Here is a 14,951-nt window from a genome sequence, read left to right on the forward strand (position 1 = left end):
AATAGTATGATAATATTTATGTAAAAATCCATACACAATAAAAACAAAACATCAGTTCTCTATGGGTATCTATGTGTGCATATGAATATATCCAAAAAAATCCACATACATTCACAGCAGAAAATCCAGAAAGATAGTTACTAAGTTGGTTACCTCTGTGGCTGGGACTTAGGGTCAAAGATAAAAGAGCATTGTAACTTATCTGCAAAGTGTAAATATTTTGCAATAATTCACTTACTATTTGAGTAACTAAACATTAAAACTCATAGCGTTTCAGAGTAAACTGCTTACACCAGCTCCCCCGATTTGGTTTTCGTAGCCCCTAGGGAGAATTACTGCTGGAATCCGTCATTTCTACGGAGATACGTGGCTCCTTCTGAGATCTCCGGATTAAACAGTCGACCCAGAACGCAGATTCTTAAGCTGCTTTTCGCTCTAAAACCCATTTGAAACGAATCTGGGTGCAATTATTGGAGCAAATGATTTCTTTTAAAATACATGACACATTCAAAATAAGTCCATCAAAATCAGGCAAAGGACTAGAAACGTCAGTGAAATTTGCTCGGTAAAGTATTAAGTAGCTTCCTGGAAGAGCATCTTACCAGCTGGGTAGCGTGGCCGAGCGGTCTAAGGCGCTGGATTAAGGCTCCAGTCTCTTCGGGGGCGTGGGTTCGAATCCCACCGCTGCCAGGATGTCTCACTTTTGTCCTCGCCGCCTAGGCGGGGGTTGTCCGTTTGCTGTTCTTTTGCCGGATCATCAGCGCCCCCTGCTGCCTGACCCGGCCCGCGGCCGGCATGAATGGAGCGGCGAGGAGGCGGGTCTGTGCGCGTCGGGGCGGGGCATTGTGGGTAAAAGGAAGCGTGAGGCCCGGCCCCGCTCCCCCCACGTGTCCGCTGGAGTTTCTCCACCAGCAACATGGCCGCCGCCTAAGAGAAGAGCCGGGCCGCCGCCGCCTCTGCAGCCCGCGGGTACCTGGGCCGTTGCCGCCGCCCGCGCGCGGCCCCCGCGGAGAGGTGAGTGCCCAGAAGGCAGCGCACGCCGGGTCTGGAGTGGGGCCGCACTCGCGAGGTGGGCCTGGGCCGGGCTGCCGAGTAGGCCGGGAGGCCCGCGCCGCGCGGAGCTCGGGGTCTGGGGAGCCTCCCGGGACTCGGGCGGCGGGAGGGATGGGCAGCCCGCTACCGTAGACCCGGGCCGGCCGCAGGCTCCGACCTCGGCCCGGCCCGGCCCGGCCCGGGAGTCGGGGATGTCGCGGCTGAGGCTGCCGGCGGTGACTCAGGGTCCCGCCGCCGTGCTCCGCCCGGCCCAGGCGGGCCTCCTGCGGGAGCACCTGTCCGAGGGCGGCCGGTGTCCCGCCCGCGCGGCGGCCCGTGGCGATGGCTGTGCGGTGGGCGTGAGAGGGGGCCTGACCGCCTGCGAGGGAGGCGGAACCCGTTGGACAGGGTGGCCCGCGGCTGGCGGCCCGTCCCCGCCGGACAGGGCGGGCGGGCGGGGTGGGGGGTACCCAAGCGTGCCCCGGCCCCCTGCTTGCCCTGAGCCCGAGCAGCCTCCGCCAGGCCGGGCCGGGCCCGACGTGTCTCATTCACCTCTTCGGGCCGCCATGCAGGGTTCACGGAGAGCCAGCGTGGTGCCGCGGGGACGGCCGTGACCGTGGGCTCGGAGGACGTGTCGGTCGGTCCGCACGGCCAGGCAGCCGGTACGCGAACAAGGTCGTGGGTTGGGTTCTGTGCCGCTTTAGAATCGGAGGGCGACGAGGAGGTCTTCACCATCGCCAGCGTTTCCTCCTCTGTGAAATGGGGATAACGAACATCAGCGGCCTTCGTAGGGTTGTGGTGCGACGGCTGACTAGGGGGAGACGCCAGGAGCCCCAGCTCTGCAGGGTTGGATTTGTGGCCGCGTTCTGCTCTCCGACTTGGGGGGGAAAAAAAACAAAAACCCAAAAAACAAAACCATGTTGCCAAGGAATAACAAAGCTCTCCGCAGGTTCCATTTATGACCCTTCGTTAAGCCTCACCGCAGCCCTTGGGAGGTTGAGTACTTTTCTTATCCCCCCTTGGAGGGATGAAAATAGTGAGACTTCGCCCCGTCGAGACCATTCGCTGCGGGCCACGGATCGGAAGTAGCGGAGGTGGGATTTGAACCGGTGGCGTCTCGTGCTGAGCAGCCAGGCTCTTCCCCACTATCCCATAGTGCCTTTCATTGACGAGGGGTGCAGCCTAGTGGTTAAGAATCCGGGTGGTTGACATCAGCCGGACCTGGGCTTCCTCTCTGGCTCTGCGGTTCTCCGGCACAGCGACCTTGGGCAAAATTACCTACTCCCTGGATCCGAGTTTCCTGGTTTCTTAACTGGCAAGGATGAGTCTTGACGTAGGGGACAGTTGAGAGGATGAGAACATGTGTGAAGTCCTTGGAGAAGGGGCTGATGCTGGTTAAGGGTTAATGGGTACTTTTTCTCCAGACATTAACACAGGTGGAAGCTGAGGTGACCCAGAGCGGGGAGATGTCTTGCCAGAGACACACACAGGCATTTAGAATCCAGGCCATGAGACTGTTTGTCCTTGGGGCCCTTTCCTCTTAACTGCATTGTACTTTGTCTTCTCCCTCCAGTAGCTAGAGAGACCTTGGAGATGCCTCCGCATTTCCGATTGTCTGACAGGTTCCATTCCCAGGTGCACCGGGATGCCCCCAGGGGTGGCACTCGGGTATTTCCTTAGCTGGGAACCCCTCCTTCCCTCCACCTGGTGTCCTTGTCTCCTTTCCCTTAGTTGGCAGCTCCCTCCTGGGGGAAATTTCGAGTGCTGAAGGGCACAGCCACGGCCCCAGAGTACCATGATGGCCACAGGACACCCAGGTTGGTCACAGGTGGTCGCTTCAGTTGGAGAAGCTTGGCTTGCGGCTGGGAGGTCTGCTTCTGCCTGGGCCACAGCCCCTGTCTGTCTGCAAATGTCTGTGAGACCCAAACCATGAGTCCGCCAGTGTCTGGATGCGGCTGGTGAACAGTCTGTAACCACCTGATTTCACGCGTTCATTTGTTTGTTCTTTGTACTGTATTGAGCGTCCACTTCATGCCAGGTACTGTTCTAGGTATTGGGAGAACAGCATGGATTTTAAAAAGAGATAATAATCCTTATAACAACTTGATGAAGTGAGTATAATGATCTCTACTTTATGGTTGAGGTAACTGCCAGGCCCCGTGGAGCTTATATTCCAGTGCAGGAGGCAGGGAGCACAAACGCAGACAGACTAGATAGTTCCAGACGGTGAGAACCGTGAAGGAAAGGAAACAGGGAGGGGTGGTCGTGACTCTGAGCTGGTTGGGAGTGCTCTTTCGGGTGGGCGCCAGGGAACTTGCCTCCAGGAGGGGCTGGCAGGGGAATATCTACGGAAAAGCAGCCCGCTTTGAAAAGACCTGGGAAAAGCAGTTGTCATGCAAAGGTCCTGAGACAGACTGGGGGGGACTCACCTTTTGGAGGCCTGGCAGATGCCACCTGGCCGTGTGGATGGCGAGGGAAAGGCCGGGGCCAGATCACATAAGGCCTTGGGGCCATGGAATGGACTTTGGATTTTATTCTATGTGGCAGGTGAAGGGTTTTGAGCGGGAGAATGATGTGATTTACTCGTTTGCAAGGACAGCTGTGGCTGTTTCGGGGCGGACTGGAGGTAGCCGAGAGAACCTCGGGGAGGCTTGTTGGAGCGGCGCTTGTCAGTCACGGGTCAAGGTTGATTCGTGAGTGGTGCCGGCTGGCTCAGTTGGTAGAGCACGGCAGTGTTGAGTTCAGGCCCCACGTTCGGCATAGAGATTACTTAAAATTTTTTTTTTTATTAGTGGGATGTGAAACCACTTTGGAGGATTGTAACCAGCATGTTTAATTTCAAAGAATGAGGGCAGAAAACCTCACTGCATCACATCCAACAGGGGCACTTACGCTTATGTGAAACCTTGATTTAGTTTTGTAATTGCGTGCATGTTCAGGGTCGCTGATATGCAGTGGTTTTTTTTTTCTCTTTATTTTTTAATTAACATATAATGTATTATTTGTCCCAGGGGTACAGGTCTGTGAATCGCTAGGCTTGAACGTTTCACAGCACTCACCATAGCACATACCCTTCCCAGTGTCCATCACCCAGCCACCCTATCCCCTCACCCCCCAGCGACCCTCTGTTTTGTGAGATTAAGAGTCTCTTATGGTTTGTCTCCCTCCTGATCCCATCTTGTTTCATTTTTCCCTTCCCCCTACCCTGCTTTCAAATTCCTCATATCAGAGAGATCATATGATAATTGTCTTTCTCAGATTGACTTACTTCGATTACATAATACCCTCTAGTTCCATCCATGTCATTGCAAATGGCCAGATTTCATTTCTTTTGATGGCTGCATAGTATTCAATTGTGTGTATGTGTATATATATATATATATACCATATCTTCTTTGTCCATTCATCTGTTGATGGACATCTAGGTTCTTTCCATAGTTTGGCTATTGTGGACATTGCTGCTATAAACATTTGGGTGCACGTGCCCCTTCAGATCGCTACATTTGTATCTTTAGGGTAAATACCCAGTAGTGCCATTGCTGGGTCATAGGGTAATTCTATTTTCAACTTTTTGAGGAACCTCCATACTGTTTTCCAGAGTGGCTGAACCAGCTTGCCTTCCCACCAACAGCGTAGGAGGGTTCCTCTTTCTCTGCATCCTTGCCAGCATCTGTCATTTCCCGACTTGTTAATTTTAGCCATTCTGACTGGCGTGAGGTGGTATCTCATTGTGGTTTTGATTTGTATTTCCCTGATGCCGAGTGATGTTGAGCACTTTTTCATGTGTCTGTTGGCCATCTGGATGTTTTCTTTGCAGAAATGTCTGTTCATGTCCTCTGCCCAATTCTTCTTTTTTTTTTTTTTTAAGATTTTATTTATTTATTTATTTATTTATTTTTTTAAAAGATTTTATTTATTTATTTGACAGACAGAGATCACAAGTAGGCAGAGAAGCAGGCAGAGAGAGAGGAGGAAGCAGGCTCCCCGCCCAGCAGAGAGCCCAATGTGGGGCCCGATCCCAGAACCTCAGGACCATGACCTGAGCTGAAGGCAAAGGCTTTAACCCACTGAGCCACCCAGGCGCCCCTTCTGCCCAATTCTTTTTTTTTATTTAAAGATTTTATTTATTTATTTGACAGAGAAAGATCACAAGTAGGCAGAGAGGCAGGCAGAGAGAGAGAGAGGAGGAAGCAGACTCCCTGCTGAGCAGAGAGCCCGATGCGGGACTCGATCCCAGGACCCTGAGATCATGACCTGAGCCGAAGGCAGCGGCTTAACCCACTGAGCCACCCAGGCGCCCCCTTCTGCCCAATTCTTGATTGGATTATTTGTTCTTTGGGTGTTGAGTTTGGTAAGTTCTTTATAGATTTTGGATACTAGCCCTTTATCTGATATGTCATTTGCAAATATCTTCTCACATTCTGTCAGTTGTCTTTTGGTTTTATTGACTGTTTCCTTTGCTGTGCAAAAGCTTTTGATTTTTTTTTTTTTTTTTTTTGCTTTTGGTTTTTTAAAATTTATTTTTATTTTATTATTTTTTTAAAGCTTTTGATCTTGATGAAGTCCCAATAGTTCATTTTCGCCCTTGTTTCCCTTGCCTTTTGCGATGTTTCTAGGAAGAAGTTGCAGGGGCTGAAGTCAAAGAGGTTGCTGCCTGTGTTCTTCTCAAGGATTTTGATGGATTCTTGTCTTACATTGAGGTCTTTCATCCATTTTGAGTCTATTTTTGTGTGTAGTGTAAGGAAATGGTCCAGTTTCATTCTTCTGCACGTGGCTATCCAATTTTCCCAACACCATTTGTTAAAGAGGCTCTCTTTTTTCCATTGGACATTTTTTCCTGTTTTGTTGAAGATTAGTTAACCATAGAGTTGAGGGTCCATTTTCTGGCTCTCTATTTTGTTCCATTGGTCTGTGTGTCTGTTTTTGTGCCAGTACCATACTGTCTTGATGATGACAGCTTTGTAATAGAGCTTGAGATCTGGAATTGTGATGCCGCCAACTTTGGCTTTCTTTTTCAAAATTCCTCTGACTATTCATTCTTTTCTCATTCCATATATATTTTAGGATTATTTGTTCCATTTCTTTGAAGAAAATGGATGGTATTTTGATAGGGATCTCGCTAAATGTGTAGATTGCTTTAGGTAGCATAGACATTTTCACAATATTTGTTCTTCCAATCCGTGAGCATGGAACATTTTTCCATTTCTTTGTGTCTTCCTCAATTTCTTTCATGAGTACTTTATAGTTTTCTGAGTACAGTTTCTTTGGTTAGGTTTATTCCTAGGTATCTTACGGTTTTGGGTGCAATTGTAAATGAGATCGACTCCTTTTTTTTCTCTTCTGTCTTGCTGTTGGTGTACAGAAATGCAACTGATTTCTGTGCAATGATTTTTATATCCTGACACTTTATTGAATTCCTATATGAGTTCTTGCAGTTTGGGAGTGGAGTCTTTCGGGTTTTCCACGTAAAGTATCATATCATCTGCGAAGAGTGAGAGTTTGATTTCTTTGCCGATTTGGATGCCTTTTATTTGTTTTTGTTGTCTGACTGCTGAGGCTAGGACTTCTAGTACTATGTTGAATAGCAGTGGTGTTAGTGGACATCCCTGCTGTGTTCCTGACCTTAGGGGAAAAGCTCTCAGTTTATCCCCATTGACAATGATATTCGATGTGGGTTTTTCATAGATGGCTTTAATGATAGTGAGGTATGAACCTTCTGTGTCTACACTGTGAAGACTTTTGATCAAGAAGAATGCTGTACTTTGTCAAATGCTTTTTCAGTGTCCGTTGTGATATCATATGGTTCTTGTTCTTTCTTTTATTAATGTATTCTGTCACATTGATTTGTGGATGTTGAACCAACCGTGCGGCCCAGGAATAAATCCCACTTGGTCATGGCGAATAATCCTTTTAATGTACTGTTGGATCCTGTTGGCTAATATTTTGGTGAGAATTTTTGCATCTGTGTCCATCAAGGATATTGGTCTGTAATTCTTTTTGATGGGGTCTTTGTCTGGTTTTGGGATCAAGGTAATGCCTCATATAATGAGTTTGGAAATTTTCCTTCCATTTCTGTTTTTGGAACAGTTTCAGGAGAACAGATATTAATTCTGTAAACATTTGGTAGAATTCCCCTGGGAAGCCATCTGGCCCTGGGCTCTTGTTTTTGGGGAGGTTTTTAAAGACTGTTTCAATCTCCTTACTGGTTATGGGTCTGTTCAGGTTTTCTATTTCTTCCTGGTTCAGTTGTGGTAGTTTATAGTCTCTAGGAATGCATCCATTTCTTCCAGATTGTCAAATTTGCTGGTGTATAGTTGCTCATAATATGTTTTTGTAATTGTTTGTATTTCTTCGGTGTTGGTTGTGAATTCTTCTCTTTCATTCATGATTTTATAATTTGGGTCCTTCCTCTTTTCTTTTCTTTCTTTCCTTTTTTTTTTTTTTTTTTTAAAGATTTTCTTTCTTTATTTATTTGACAGAGAGAGGGAGATCGATCACAAGTAGGCAGAGAGGCAGGCAGAGAGAGGAAGGGAAGCAGGCTCCTTGCCGAGCAGAGAGCCCAATGTGGGGCTCGATCCCAGGACCCTGGGATCATGACCTGAGCCAAAGGCAGAGGCTTTAACCCACTGAGCCACCCAGGCGCCCCTTCTCTTTTCTTTTTGATAAGTCTGGCCAGGGGTTTATCAATCTTATTAATCCTTTCAGAGAACCAGCTCCTAGTTTCGTTGCTCTTTTCTACTGTTCTTTTGGTTTCTATTTCATTGCTTTCTGCTCTGATCTTTATTATTTCTCTTCTCCTGCTTGGTTTAGGCTTTCATTGCTATTCTTTCTCCAACTCCTTTAGGTTTGGGGTTAGGTTTTGTACTTGAGATCTTTCTTGTTTCTTGAAAAAGACTTGTATTGGTATACACTTTCCTCTCAGGACCACCTTTACTGTGTCCCAAAGATTTTGAACAGTTGTGTTTTCATTTTCCTTTGTTTCCATGAATTTTTAAAATTCTTTAATATCCTGGTGGACCATTCATTCCTTAGCAGGATGCTCTTCAGCCTGCATGTATTAAGTTCTTTCCAGATTTCCTCTTGTGATTGAGTTCTAGCTCAGAGCATTGTGGTCTGAAAATATTCAGGGAATGATCCCAGTCTTTTGGTACTGGTTGAGAGCTGATTTGTGACCCAGGATGTGATCTATTCTGGAGAATGTTCCATGTTAGAGAAGAATGTGTATTCTGTTTTGGGATGAAATGTTCTTTTTTTTTTTTTTTAAAGATTTTATTTATTTATTTGACAGAGAGAGATCACAAGTAGGCAGAGAGGCAGGCAGAGAGAGAGGAGGAAGCAGGCTCCCTGCTGAGCAGAGAGCCCGATGCGGGACTCGATCCCAGTACCCTGAGATCATGACCTGAGCCGAAGGCAGCAGCTCAACCCACTGAGCCACCCAGGCGCCCTTGGGATGAAATGTTCTAAATATATCTGTGATGTCCGTCTGGTCCAGTGTGTCATGTAAAGCCTTTATTTCCTTGTTGATCTTTTGCTTAGATGATGTGTCCATTTCAGTAAGAGGGAGTGTTAAAATCCGCTATTATTATTGTATTACTGTCAATGTGGTTCTTTGATTTTGTTATTAATTTGTTTATATAATTGGCTGCTCCCGTGTTAGGGACATAGATATTTAAAATGGTTAGATCTTTTTGTTGGGCAGACCCTTTAAGTATGATATAGTGTCCTTCCTCATCCCTTATTATAGTTTTTGGCTTAAAATCTAATTTATCTAATATAAGGATTGCCACCCCAGCTTTCTTTTGATGTCCATTAGCATGGTAAATTGTTTTCCACCCCCTCACTTTAAATCTGGAAGTGTCTTTGGGTCTAAAATGAGTTTTTTGTAGACAGCATATTGATGGGTCTGTGTGTTTTTTTGTTTGTTTGTTTGTGTCCCCCCCCCCCCCCATTCTGATACCTTGTGTCTTTTGATTGGGACATTTAGCCCTTTTACATTCAGGGTAACTATTGAAAGGTACAAATTTAGTGCTATTGTATTGCCTGTAAGGTGATTGTTACTGTATATTGTGTCTGTTCCTTTCTGGTCTGTTACTTCTTTGCTTAGAGGACCCCTTTCAGTATTTCCAGTAGTGCTAGTTTGGTGTTTGCAAATTCTTTTAGATTTTGTTTGTCCTGGATGCTTTTTATCTCTCCTCCTATTTTCAGTGACAGCCTAGCTGGATGTAGTATTCTTGGCTGCATATGTTTCTAGTTTAGTGCTCTGAATATGTCATGCCAGTACTTTCTGGCCTACCAGGTCTCTGTGGATAAGTCTGCTGTCAATCTAATATTTCTACCATTGTATGTTCAGTCCTTTTGTCCTGAGCTGCTTTCAGGATTTTCTCTTTGTCACTGAGACCTGTAAGATTTACTATTTGATGACAGATTGTGGACCTATTCTTACTGATTTTGAGGGGGGTTCTCTGTGTTTCCTGGATTTTGATGCTTTTTTTCCTTCAGCAGATTAGGGAAATTCTCTGCTATAATTCTCTCCAGTATACCTTCTGCTCCCTCCCCTTCTTCTTCTGGGATCCCAATTACTCTAATACTGTTTCGTCTTATGGTGTCACTTCTCTCTCAAATTCTCCCCTCATGGTCCACTAGTTGTTTGTCTCTCTTTTGCTCAGCTTCTTTGTTCTCCATCATTTGGTCTTCCATATCACTAATTCTCTCTTCTGCCTCATTTATCCTAGCAGTAAGAGGCTCCATTTTTGATTGCACCTCATTAATAGCTTTTTTAAAATTTCAACTTGGTTAGGTTTTAGTTCTTTTCTTTCTCCAGAAAGGGATTTTATTTCTTCAGAAAGGGATTCTCTAATATCTTCCGTGCCTTTTTTGAGCCCGGCTAGCACCTTGATAATCCTCATTCTGAACTCTAGTTCTGACGTATTACTAATGTCCGTATTGGTTAGGTCCTTAGCCGATGGTACTGCCTCTCATTCATTCTTTTGTGGTGAGTTTTTCCGCCTCGTCATTTTATCCAGGTAAGAACAGATGAATGAGAGAACGAAATACTAAAAGGGTAGCAACGACCCCAGAAAAATATACACTAACCAAATCAGAGGAGACCCGAGGCTGGGGGGAGAGTGGAGGGGAAAAAAGAAAAAAAATATGTAGATATTAGACTGGTGAGTAGAACAAAGCCACACGCTTGATTCTGGATGTATTTTGGTCTGTTAGAAGAAACTACCTCCCAAAATTTTAGAGAAAAACTTATATATACAAAATTAAGGGTAAATATGATGAAGGGGTGGAATATGACTGTAAAGATGAAAATTTAAAAAGATTCTAAAAAAGGAATTGGTAAGGTAATATGTTGGTTGAAAAAAGAGAAAAGAAAAGGAACCAGTGTGATCAGGCTGGAGATTAGAACAAAACCATGTGCTAGATTTAGGGTATATTTTGATCTATTAGAAGAAATTGTATCCCAAAATTTAAAGAAAAAAAAACTTTATATGTATATTAAAAATGAGGTTAAAGGGCGCCTGGGTGGCTCAGTGGGTTAAAGTCTCTGCCTTCTGCTCGGGTCATGATCCCGAGGTCATGGAATCGAGCCCCACATCGGGCTCTCTGCTCCGCAGGGAGCCTGCTTCCCCCACCCCCTGCCTGCCTCTCTGCCTACTTGTGATCTCTGTCTGTCAAATAGATAAATAAAATCTTAAAAAAAAAAGGGTTAAATACAATTACAGTATAAAATATGACTATAATAATGAGAATTTAAAAGATAAAATAGTTTAAAATATATTAAAATAGGAAAGTGGAAAAATTTTTAAAAATAGAATAAGAAAAAAATTTTTTTTAATTTTAAAGTTTTTTTTTTTTAAGATTTTATTTATTTATTTGACAGAGATACAAGTAGGCAGAGAGGCAGGTTGGGGGGGGTGGGGAGCAGGCTTCCCACCGGGCATAGAGCCCAGTGCAGGGCTCAGTCCCAGGACCCTGAGATCATGACCTGAGCCAAAGGCAGAGGCTTAACCCACTGAGCCCCCCAGGCGCCCCCTGGCTGGATGTTCTCGCCGATCTTCTCGGGGAGGGCCCTGTTGCAGTGATTCTCTCCTGTCTTTGCCCGAGGCGGTGTTGTACCGCCCTTGGCCGGCCGGGCTGTGTAATCTGCCGTGTTCGCTCTTGGGAGCAGTTGTTCCCCGACCGCTGTCCGTCGAGCTCTGAGGTAGGGAGTGAAGACGGCGGCCTCCCAGTCTCTGCCCGGGGTTGCCTAGAACTCCGGGCCCCGCTCCTCAGGGCGCGCTCAGAGAAAAGGGGTCAGTCCCTCCCCTGTCCCTGGTCTCCCACCTTGCTCCAGGCTCACTTGGCCTGTGACCCCGCGTTTCTGTCTCTGGCGCCCGGCCCTGTTTGGAGTCTCCAGATCCAGCCGATTCCTGCAGGGTGCTCCTGCCCCGCTCCTCCCGGAGGAGGAAGAAGCGAGTCTCCCGGACCGGCCGCTTGTGGGGTCCCTGCTTGAAGAGCAGTGGTCCGGCTGTGCCTTGGATCACAGTTTAACGCAACCCCAAGCCGAGAGCGCGCTCCTCGGCCCCATCTCTGCGTCTGGCTTCCCCGCCCCCACAGCTGGCAGCTCTGCCAAAGCCAGACAGCCCGGGTCGGTCTGTGGCCCTGTGGGACCTGAGACCACTGCCCCCGGGAGGGCTGCACCGCCCGCTTCGCCTCTGGAGCGCAGCCGACTTGTACCTACAAGTCCTGATCGCTGCCGCGCCGCCCCCCGCGGCTGTCTTCTCCTCACGTGGGACTCCCCGTTCCCACAAGTCCGACCTCCGGAACGTGGTTGACTTTCTTTTCCTACAGTTGCTGCTCTTCTGTCTCCTGTTGAGTTTGTAGGTGTTGGGAGTGGTTTGAGAACTATCTGGCTGAACTCCCGGGGCCTGATGGCATTTCGGTCGCTTACTCCTCGCCATCTTGCGCCTCCTCCGTGCAGTGGATTTCTTGCTGTAGGTCTTGGGCGGAAAACTTGGGAAGCCTCTGAGTTGGATGATGTTGGTCGGGAGGGTGAGGGGAAGTGAGAGCCCCCCATCGCCCTAGTCTGCACCGTGGAGGAGGAGCCCCAGCTCCAGGCACCTCTTCCTCCTCGAGTTCCTGGGTGGCCGGGCCAGAGGTCAGAGAGCCCAGTAACAGCTGAGAGAGCCAGTTTCTCGGGAATGATCGCGTCCGGGGACCCTCCCAGGCCACAGCTCTTTGTACACATGACCTGTTCCCGGACTCGTGGAAGATCGCCAGCCTGCAGAGGGCCGTGCCCAGAGCCTGGGCTCCCGGTGCACCCGGGAGCCTTGGCGGCCAGAGCGGGTGCGGAAAGGCCTGGGGCTCTGCCGTCCGTCCGCCTCTTTCTGGCAGGAGCGCGCGCCTCGGACTGTCCGGCTGGGCCTCCTGATGCTCCTCCTGTCGCCAGGCTGTAACTGCTGGGGCACTCGGCGTCCCTCGGGTTTGCCTTCTTGCTTCCTCCCCATCTTCCTCACTCAAAAGTCTTCGGTAGCTCCTGCTAAATAGCCTTTCCGTGGTTCATTTCCTCAGACAGCGGGTATGTGTGGAGCGTCTGCTGCGGGCTCGCGGGAATAGCCGGGGCAGAACACACCAGCATCTCCGTCTCCGCGTGACTTACAGTGGAGTGGCAGCAGTGGCAGCGGGGCTGGGGACAGAATAGTAACGGAGGTGTTCACTGTCCTGTGGTGATCGTGCTTTGGGGAAGCCCAGAGCAGGGGAGGGAACTGTAGGCGGTGTCGCAGTTTGGGGTAGGTTAGACGGGCGGGTCTCGGCGAGGAGGGGACGTGTGGCCAAAACCTGGAAGAGGGGAGGGCAGCGGCCCGGAGGCTCCGGGGGTACAGTGGTGACCAAGGCCCGAGGTGGGGGGAGAGGCAGGGAGGGCCTGTGGGAGGTGAGGTCTGAGCGGTGAAGGGGCGGAGGCAGCAGCCGGTCGGCCAGAAAGACTCCAGCGTCTGTCCTGAGGGGGACGGGAGGCCCTTGAAGGCAGAGGCGTGGCGAGCGCTGATGGGGTTTTCAGAGCCATCACTGGTGCTGGCTGTGGGGTTGGGTGAAGATCGTAAGGTTGCAAGTGGGGCAGGGAGATCATTCAGGGTGTCGCTGTCACGCAGGCAGGCAGTGGAGCTGGCTGGACGGGGGAGGCTGCCGTGGGGTGGCCGGACCCCAGACTACCTTCAGGGTGGGCCTGACAGGAGTTGCGTGCGGTGAGGGGAGCAGGGGCTCGGGGATGAGGCTGGCATTGGGACGGAGCAGCCTGAGTTGGGAACGTGGATCTGGAACGCACGAACGGATTTCGGGTCATACAGCTCAGGCGGAGGGCTTAGATGACCTTGAATCCCACCTATGGTGAAGGTATTGCACCCTTTTAAATATTGAATAACTCAGATGTTAAGTAGATAAAACAAAAATCATGATGTTCTAACCCAGAACTAGGGCCCTGGGGGCTGCTGGGCTTCCGAAGGGGCTGAGTAACCAGCCCCTCCCTTCGGGACTAGGAAGAGTCAGTCCCGTGGAATGACTTCCCTCTGCTGGGGAGACCTGCAGCCTTCTCCGCTGCAGGTGCTTGATGTGTGGCCAGTCCCCTGGGATCCCTTACCGTCCGGTGTCGTGGCTTGTCCAGATCCTTCTCTCCTTCAGGCTCCAGCCCAGGTGCCCCCTCCTCCTTCCCGGCAGAAGGCCCTTCCCATCCCTTGGAGCTCCCCGGCTGCTGGCTGTTACCCGAAGTCAGATAGCCTGGCTGGCCTGGCTTTGAAGCGCAGGGCGTCGTCTGCGTGCCCTGCGGCTCTGGCTCGCGTGTGCACGGCATCCCCGAGGTCCAGTGCCCCCTTAGAAAATGGGGGCAGTCGGGCCACCTTGCAGGGTTGGTGTGTTGAATACGTTAAAGTCTGTGAAGAAGGTCATTTTGTGTCACACACACCAAACAGAATCCTCTTGTGGGGGTGGGCTTGAAGTCTGCTCGAAAGTCAAATACCAGAGACCGAGCCCCCTGGAAAGCCTTGGGACTGCCTGCTCTTCCTGCTGGACGCCAGACTCCCCTACTGGTTCCCCGTGGCCCGCGGTTAGTGCTCGAGTGCTTGCATCACAGCTGTGGACCAGCCAGCCTCCCTCCGCTGCCTGACAGTGACCTCTTTCCTCTGAGTGGTCAAAGAGACCTTAAAGCTGGTCATTTATTCTTTCCCGTGGGTGTAGCCGCCTGGTGCTGCCTTGGTGGTTTCACCTTCCTGTTTGGTTCTGGCCACTGGGGTATAGAATGGGTCGTCTCTTGTTGATTCCAGGAAGGCTGTAGAAAGGAGGTCAGTGCCTGTTTGTCTCAGGCTCCTCCCTCTCAGAGCAGGCCTGTGGCAGCAGAGACACCCAGGGGTGTTGGCGGGACGGCTGACTGACGTTCAGGCCTCTTCCTCTCCCTTGCAGATTGAGTCCGAGGATCGTGCGGCTGGTCCCCCCTAGTATGGCCAATGAAGAGGATGACCCAGTCGTACAGGAGGTAACTGCTGTTGCCCGCGCTCTGCCGGGGCTACCAGGGAGCAGTGCCCGGGTGCAGCGCTGCAGGAAGCGGGGCTGGGGCCCTTCCGTCCGTCCTCACGCTGGCCGGGCATCAGCTGGCATTCTAGGGACCCCTAACTCAGTCTGTTCCCTCTGTCTGGAACCCTCTTCCTCCAGATAACTGCCTAGCTGAGCCTTTCGCTTCCTCCCGTTCTCTGATCCAGCATTTCCTTGTCAAAGAGGATTCCCTGATCCCACCCCTGGCCCCCAACCCGCCTCGTGAACACCCTCCCTGGCCCTCCCCAGCCCCCCTTGGCTACACCCTGTGCTTGGTCACAGCACTCCCCGTCCCCTAGACAGAATCTCCTTTCCCTAGAATGTAAGCTTCATGAGGGAGGGATTTTCTTCTTTGA

The 14,951-nt window shown here is 49.8% G+C and overlaps 1 protein-coding gene and 1 non-coding gene across 5 annotated transcripts in view; both read left to right on the forward strand.

Annotated features, from left to right (window-relative positions):
- The first annotated feature begins 608 nt into the window (after positions 1-608).
- On the forward strand, positions 609-690 carry TRNAL-AAG. The gene has a single exon. It is a non-coding gene; the product is annotated as a tRNA-Leu (tRNA).
- A 219-nt stretch (positions 691-909) lies between these two features.
- The window catches only part of POLR3E (RNA polymerase III subunit E), a 38,085-nt gene continuing 24,043 nt past the window's right edge, over positions 910-14,951 (forward strand). The window contains exons 1-2 of one of the 4 annotated variants that reach the window (XM_032327511.1): positions 910-1,014; positions 14,467-14,539. In XM_032327511.1, the coding sequence (XP_032183402.1) occupies positions 14,504-14,539 (36 nt within the window). In that variant the 5' untranslated portion in view covers positions 910-1,014; positions 14,467-14,503. Of the gene's footprint in view, positions 1,015-11,852; positions 12,135-14,466; positions 14,540-14,951 lie in introns of those variants that run through there. The other 3 variants (XM_032327512.1, XM_032327510.1, XM_032327513.1) reach the window with 3 other exon arrangements.

Source organism: Mustela erminea, chromosome 20 (genome assembly GCF_009829155.1).
Source record: "Mustela erminea isolate mMusErm1 chromosome 20, mMusErm1.Pri, whole genome shotgun sequence".
Taxonomy (NCBI): domain Eukaryota; kingdom Metazoa; phylum Chordata; class Mammalia; order Carnivora; family Mustelidae; genus Mustela; species Mustela erminea.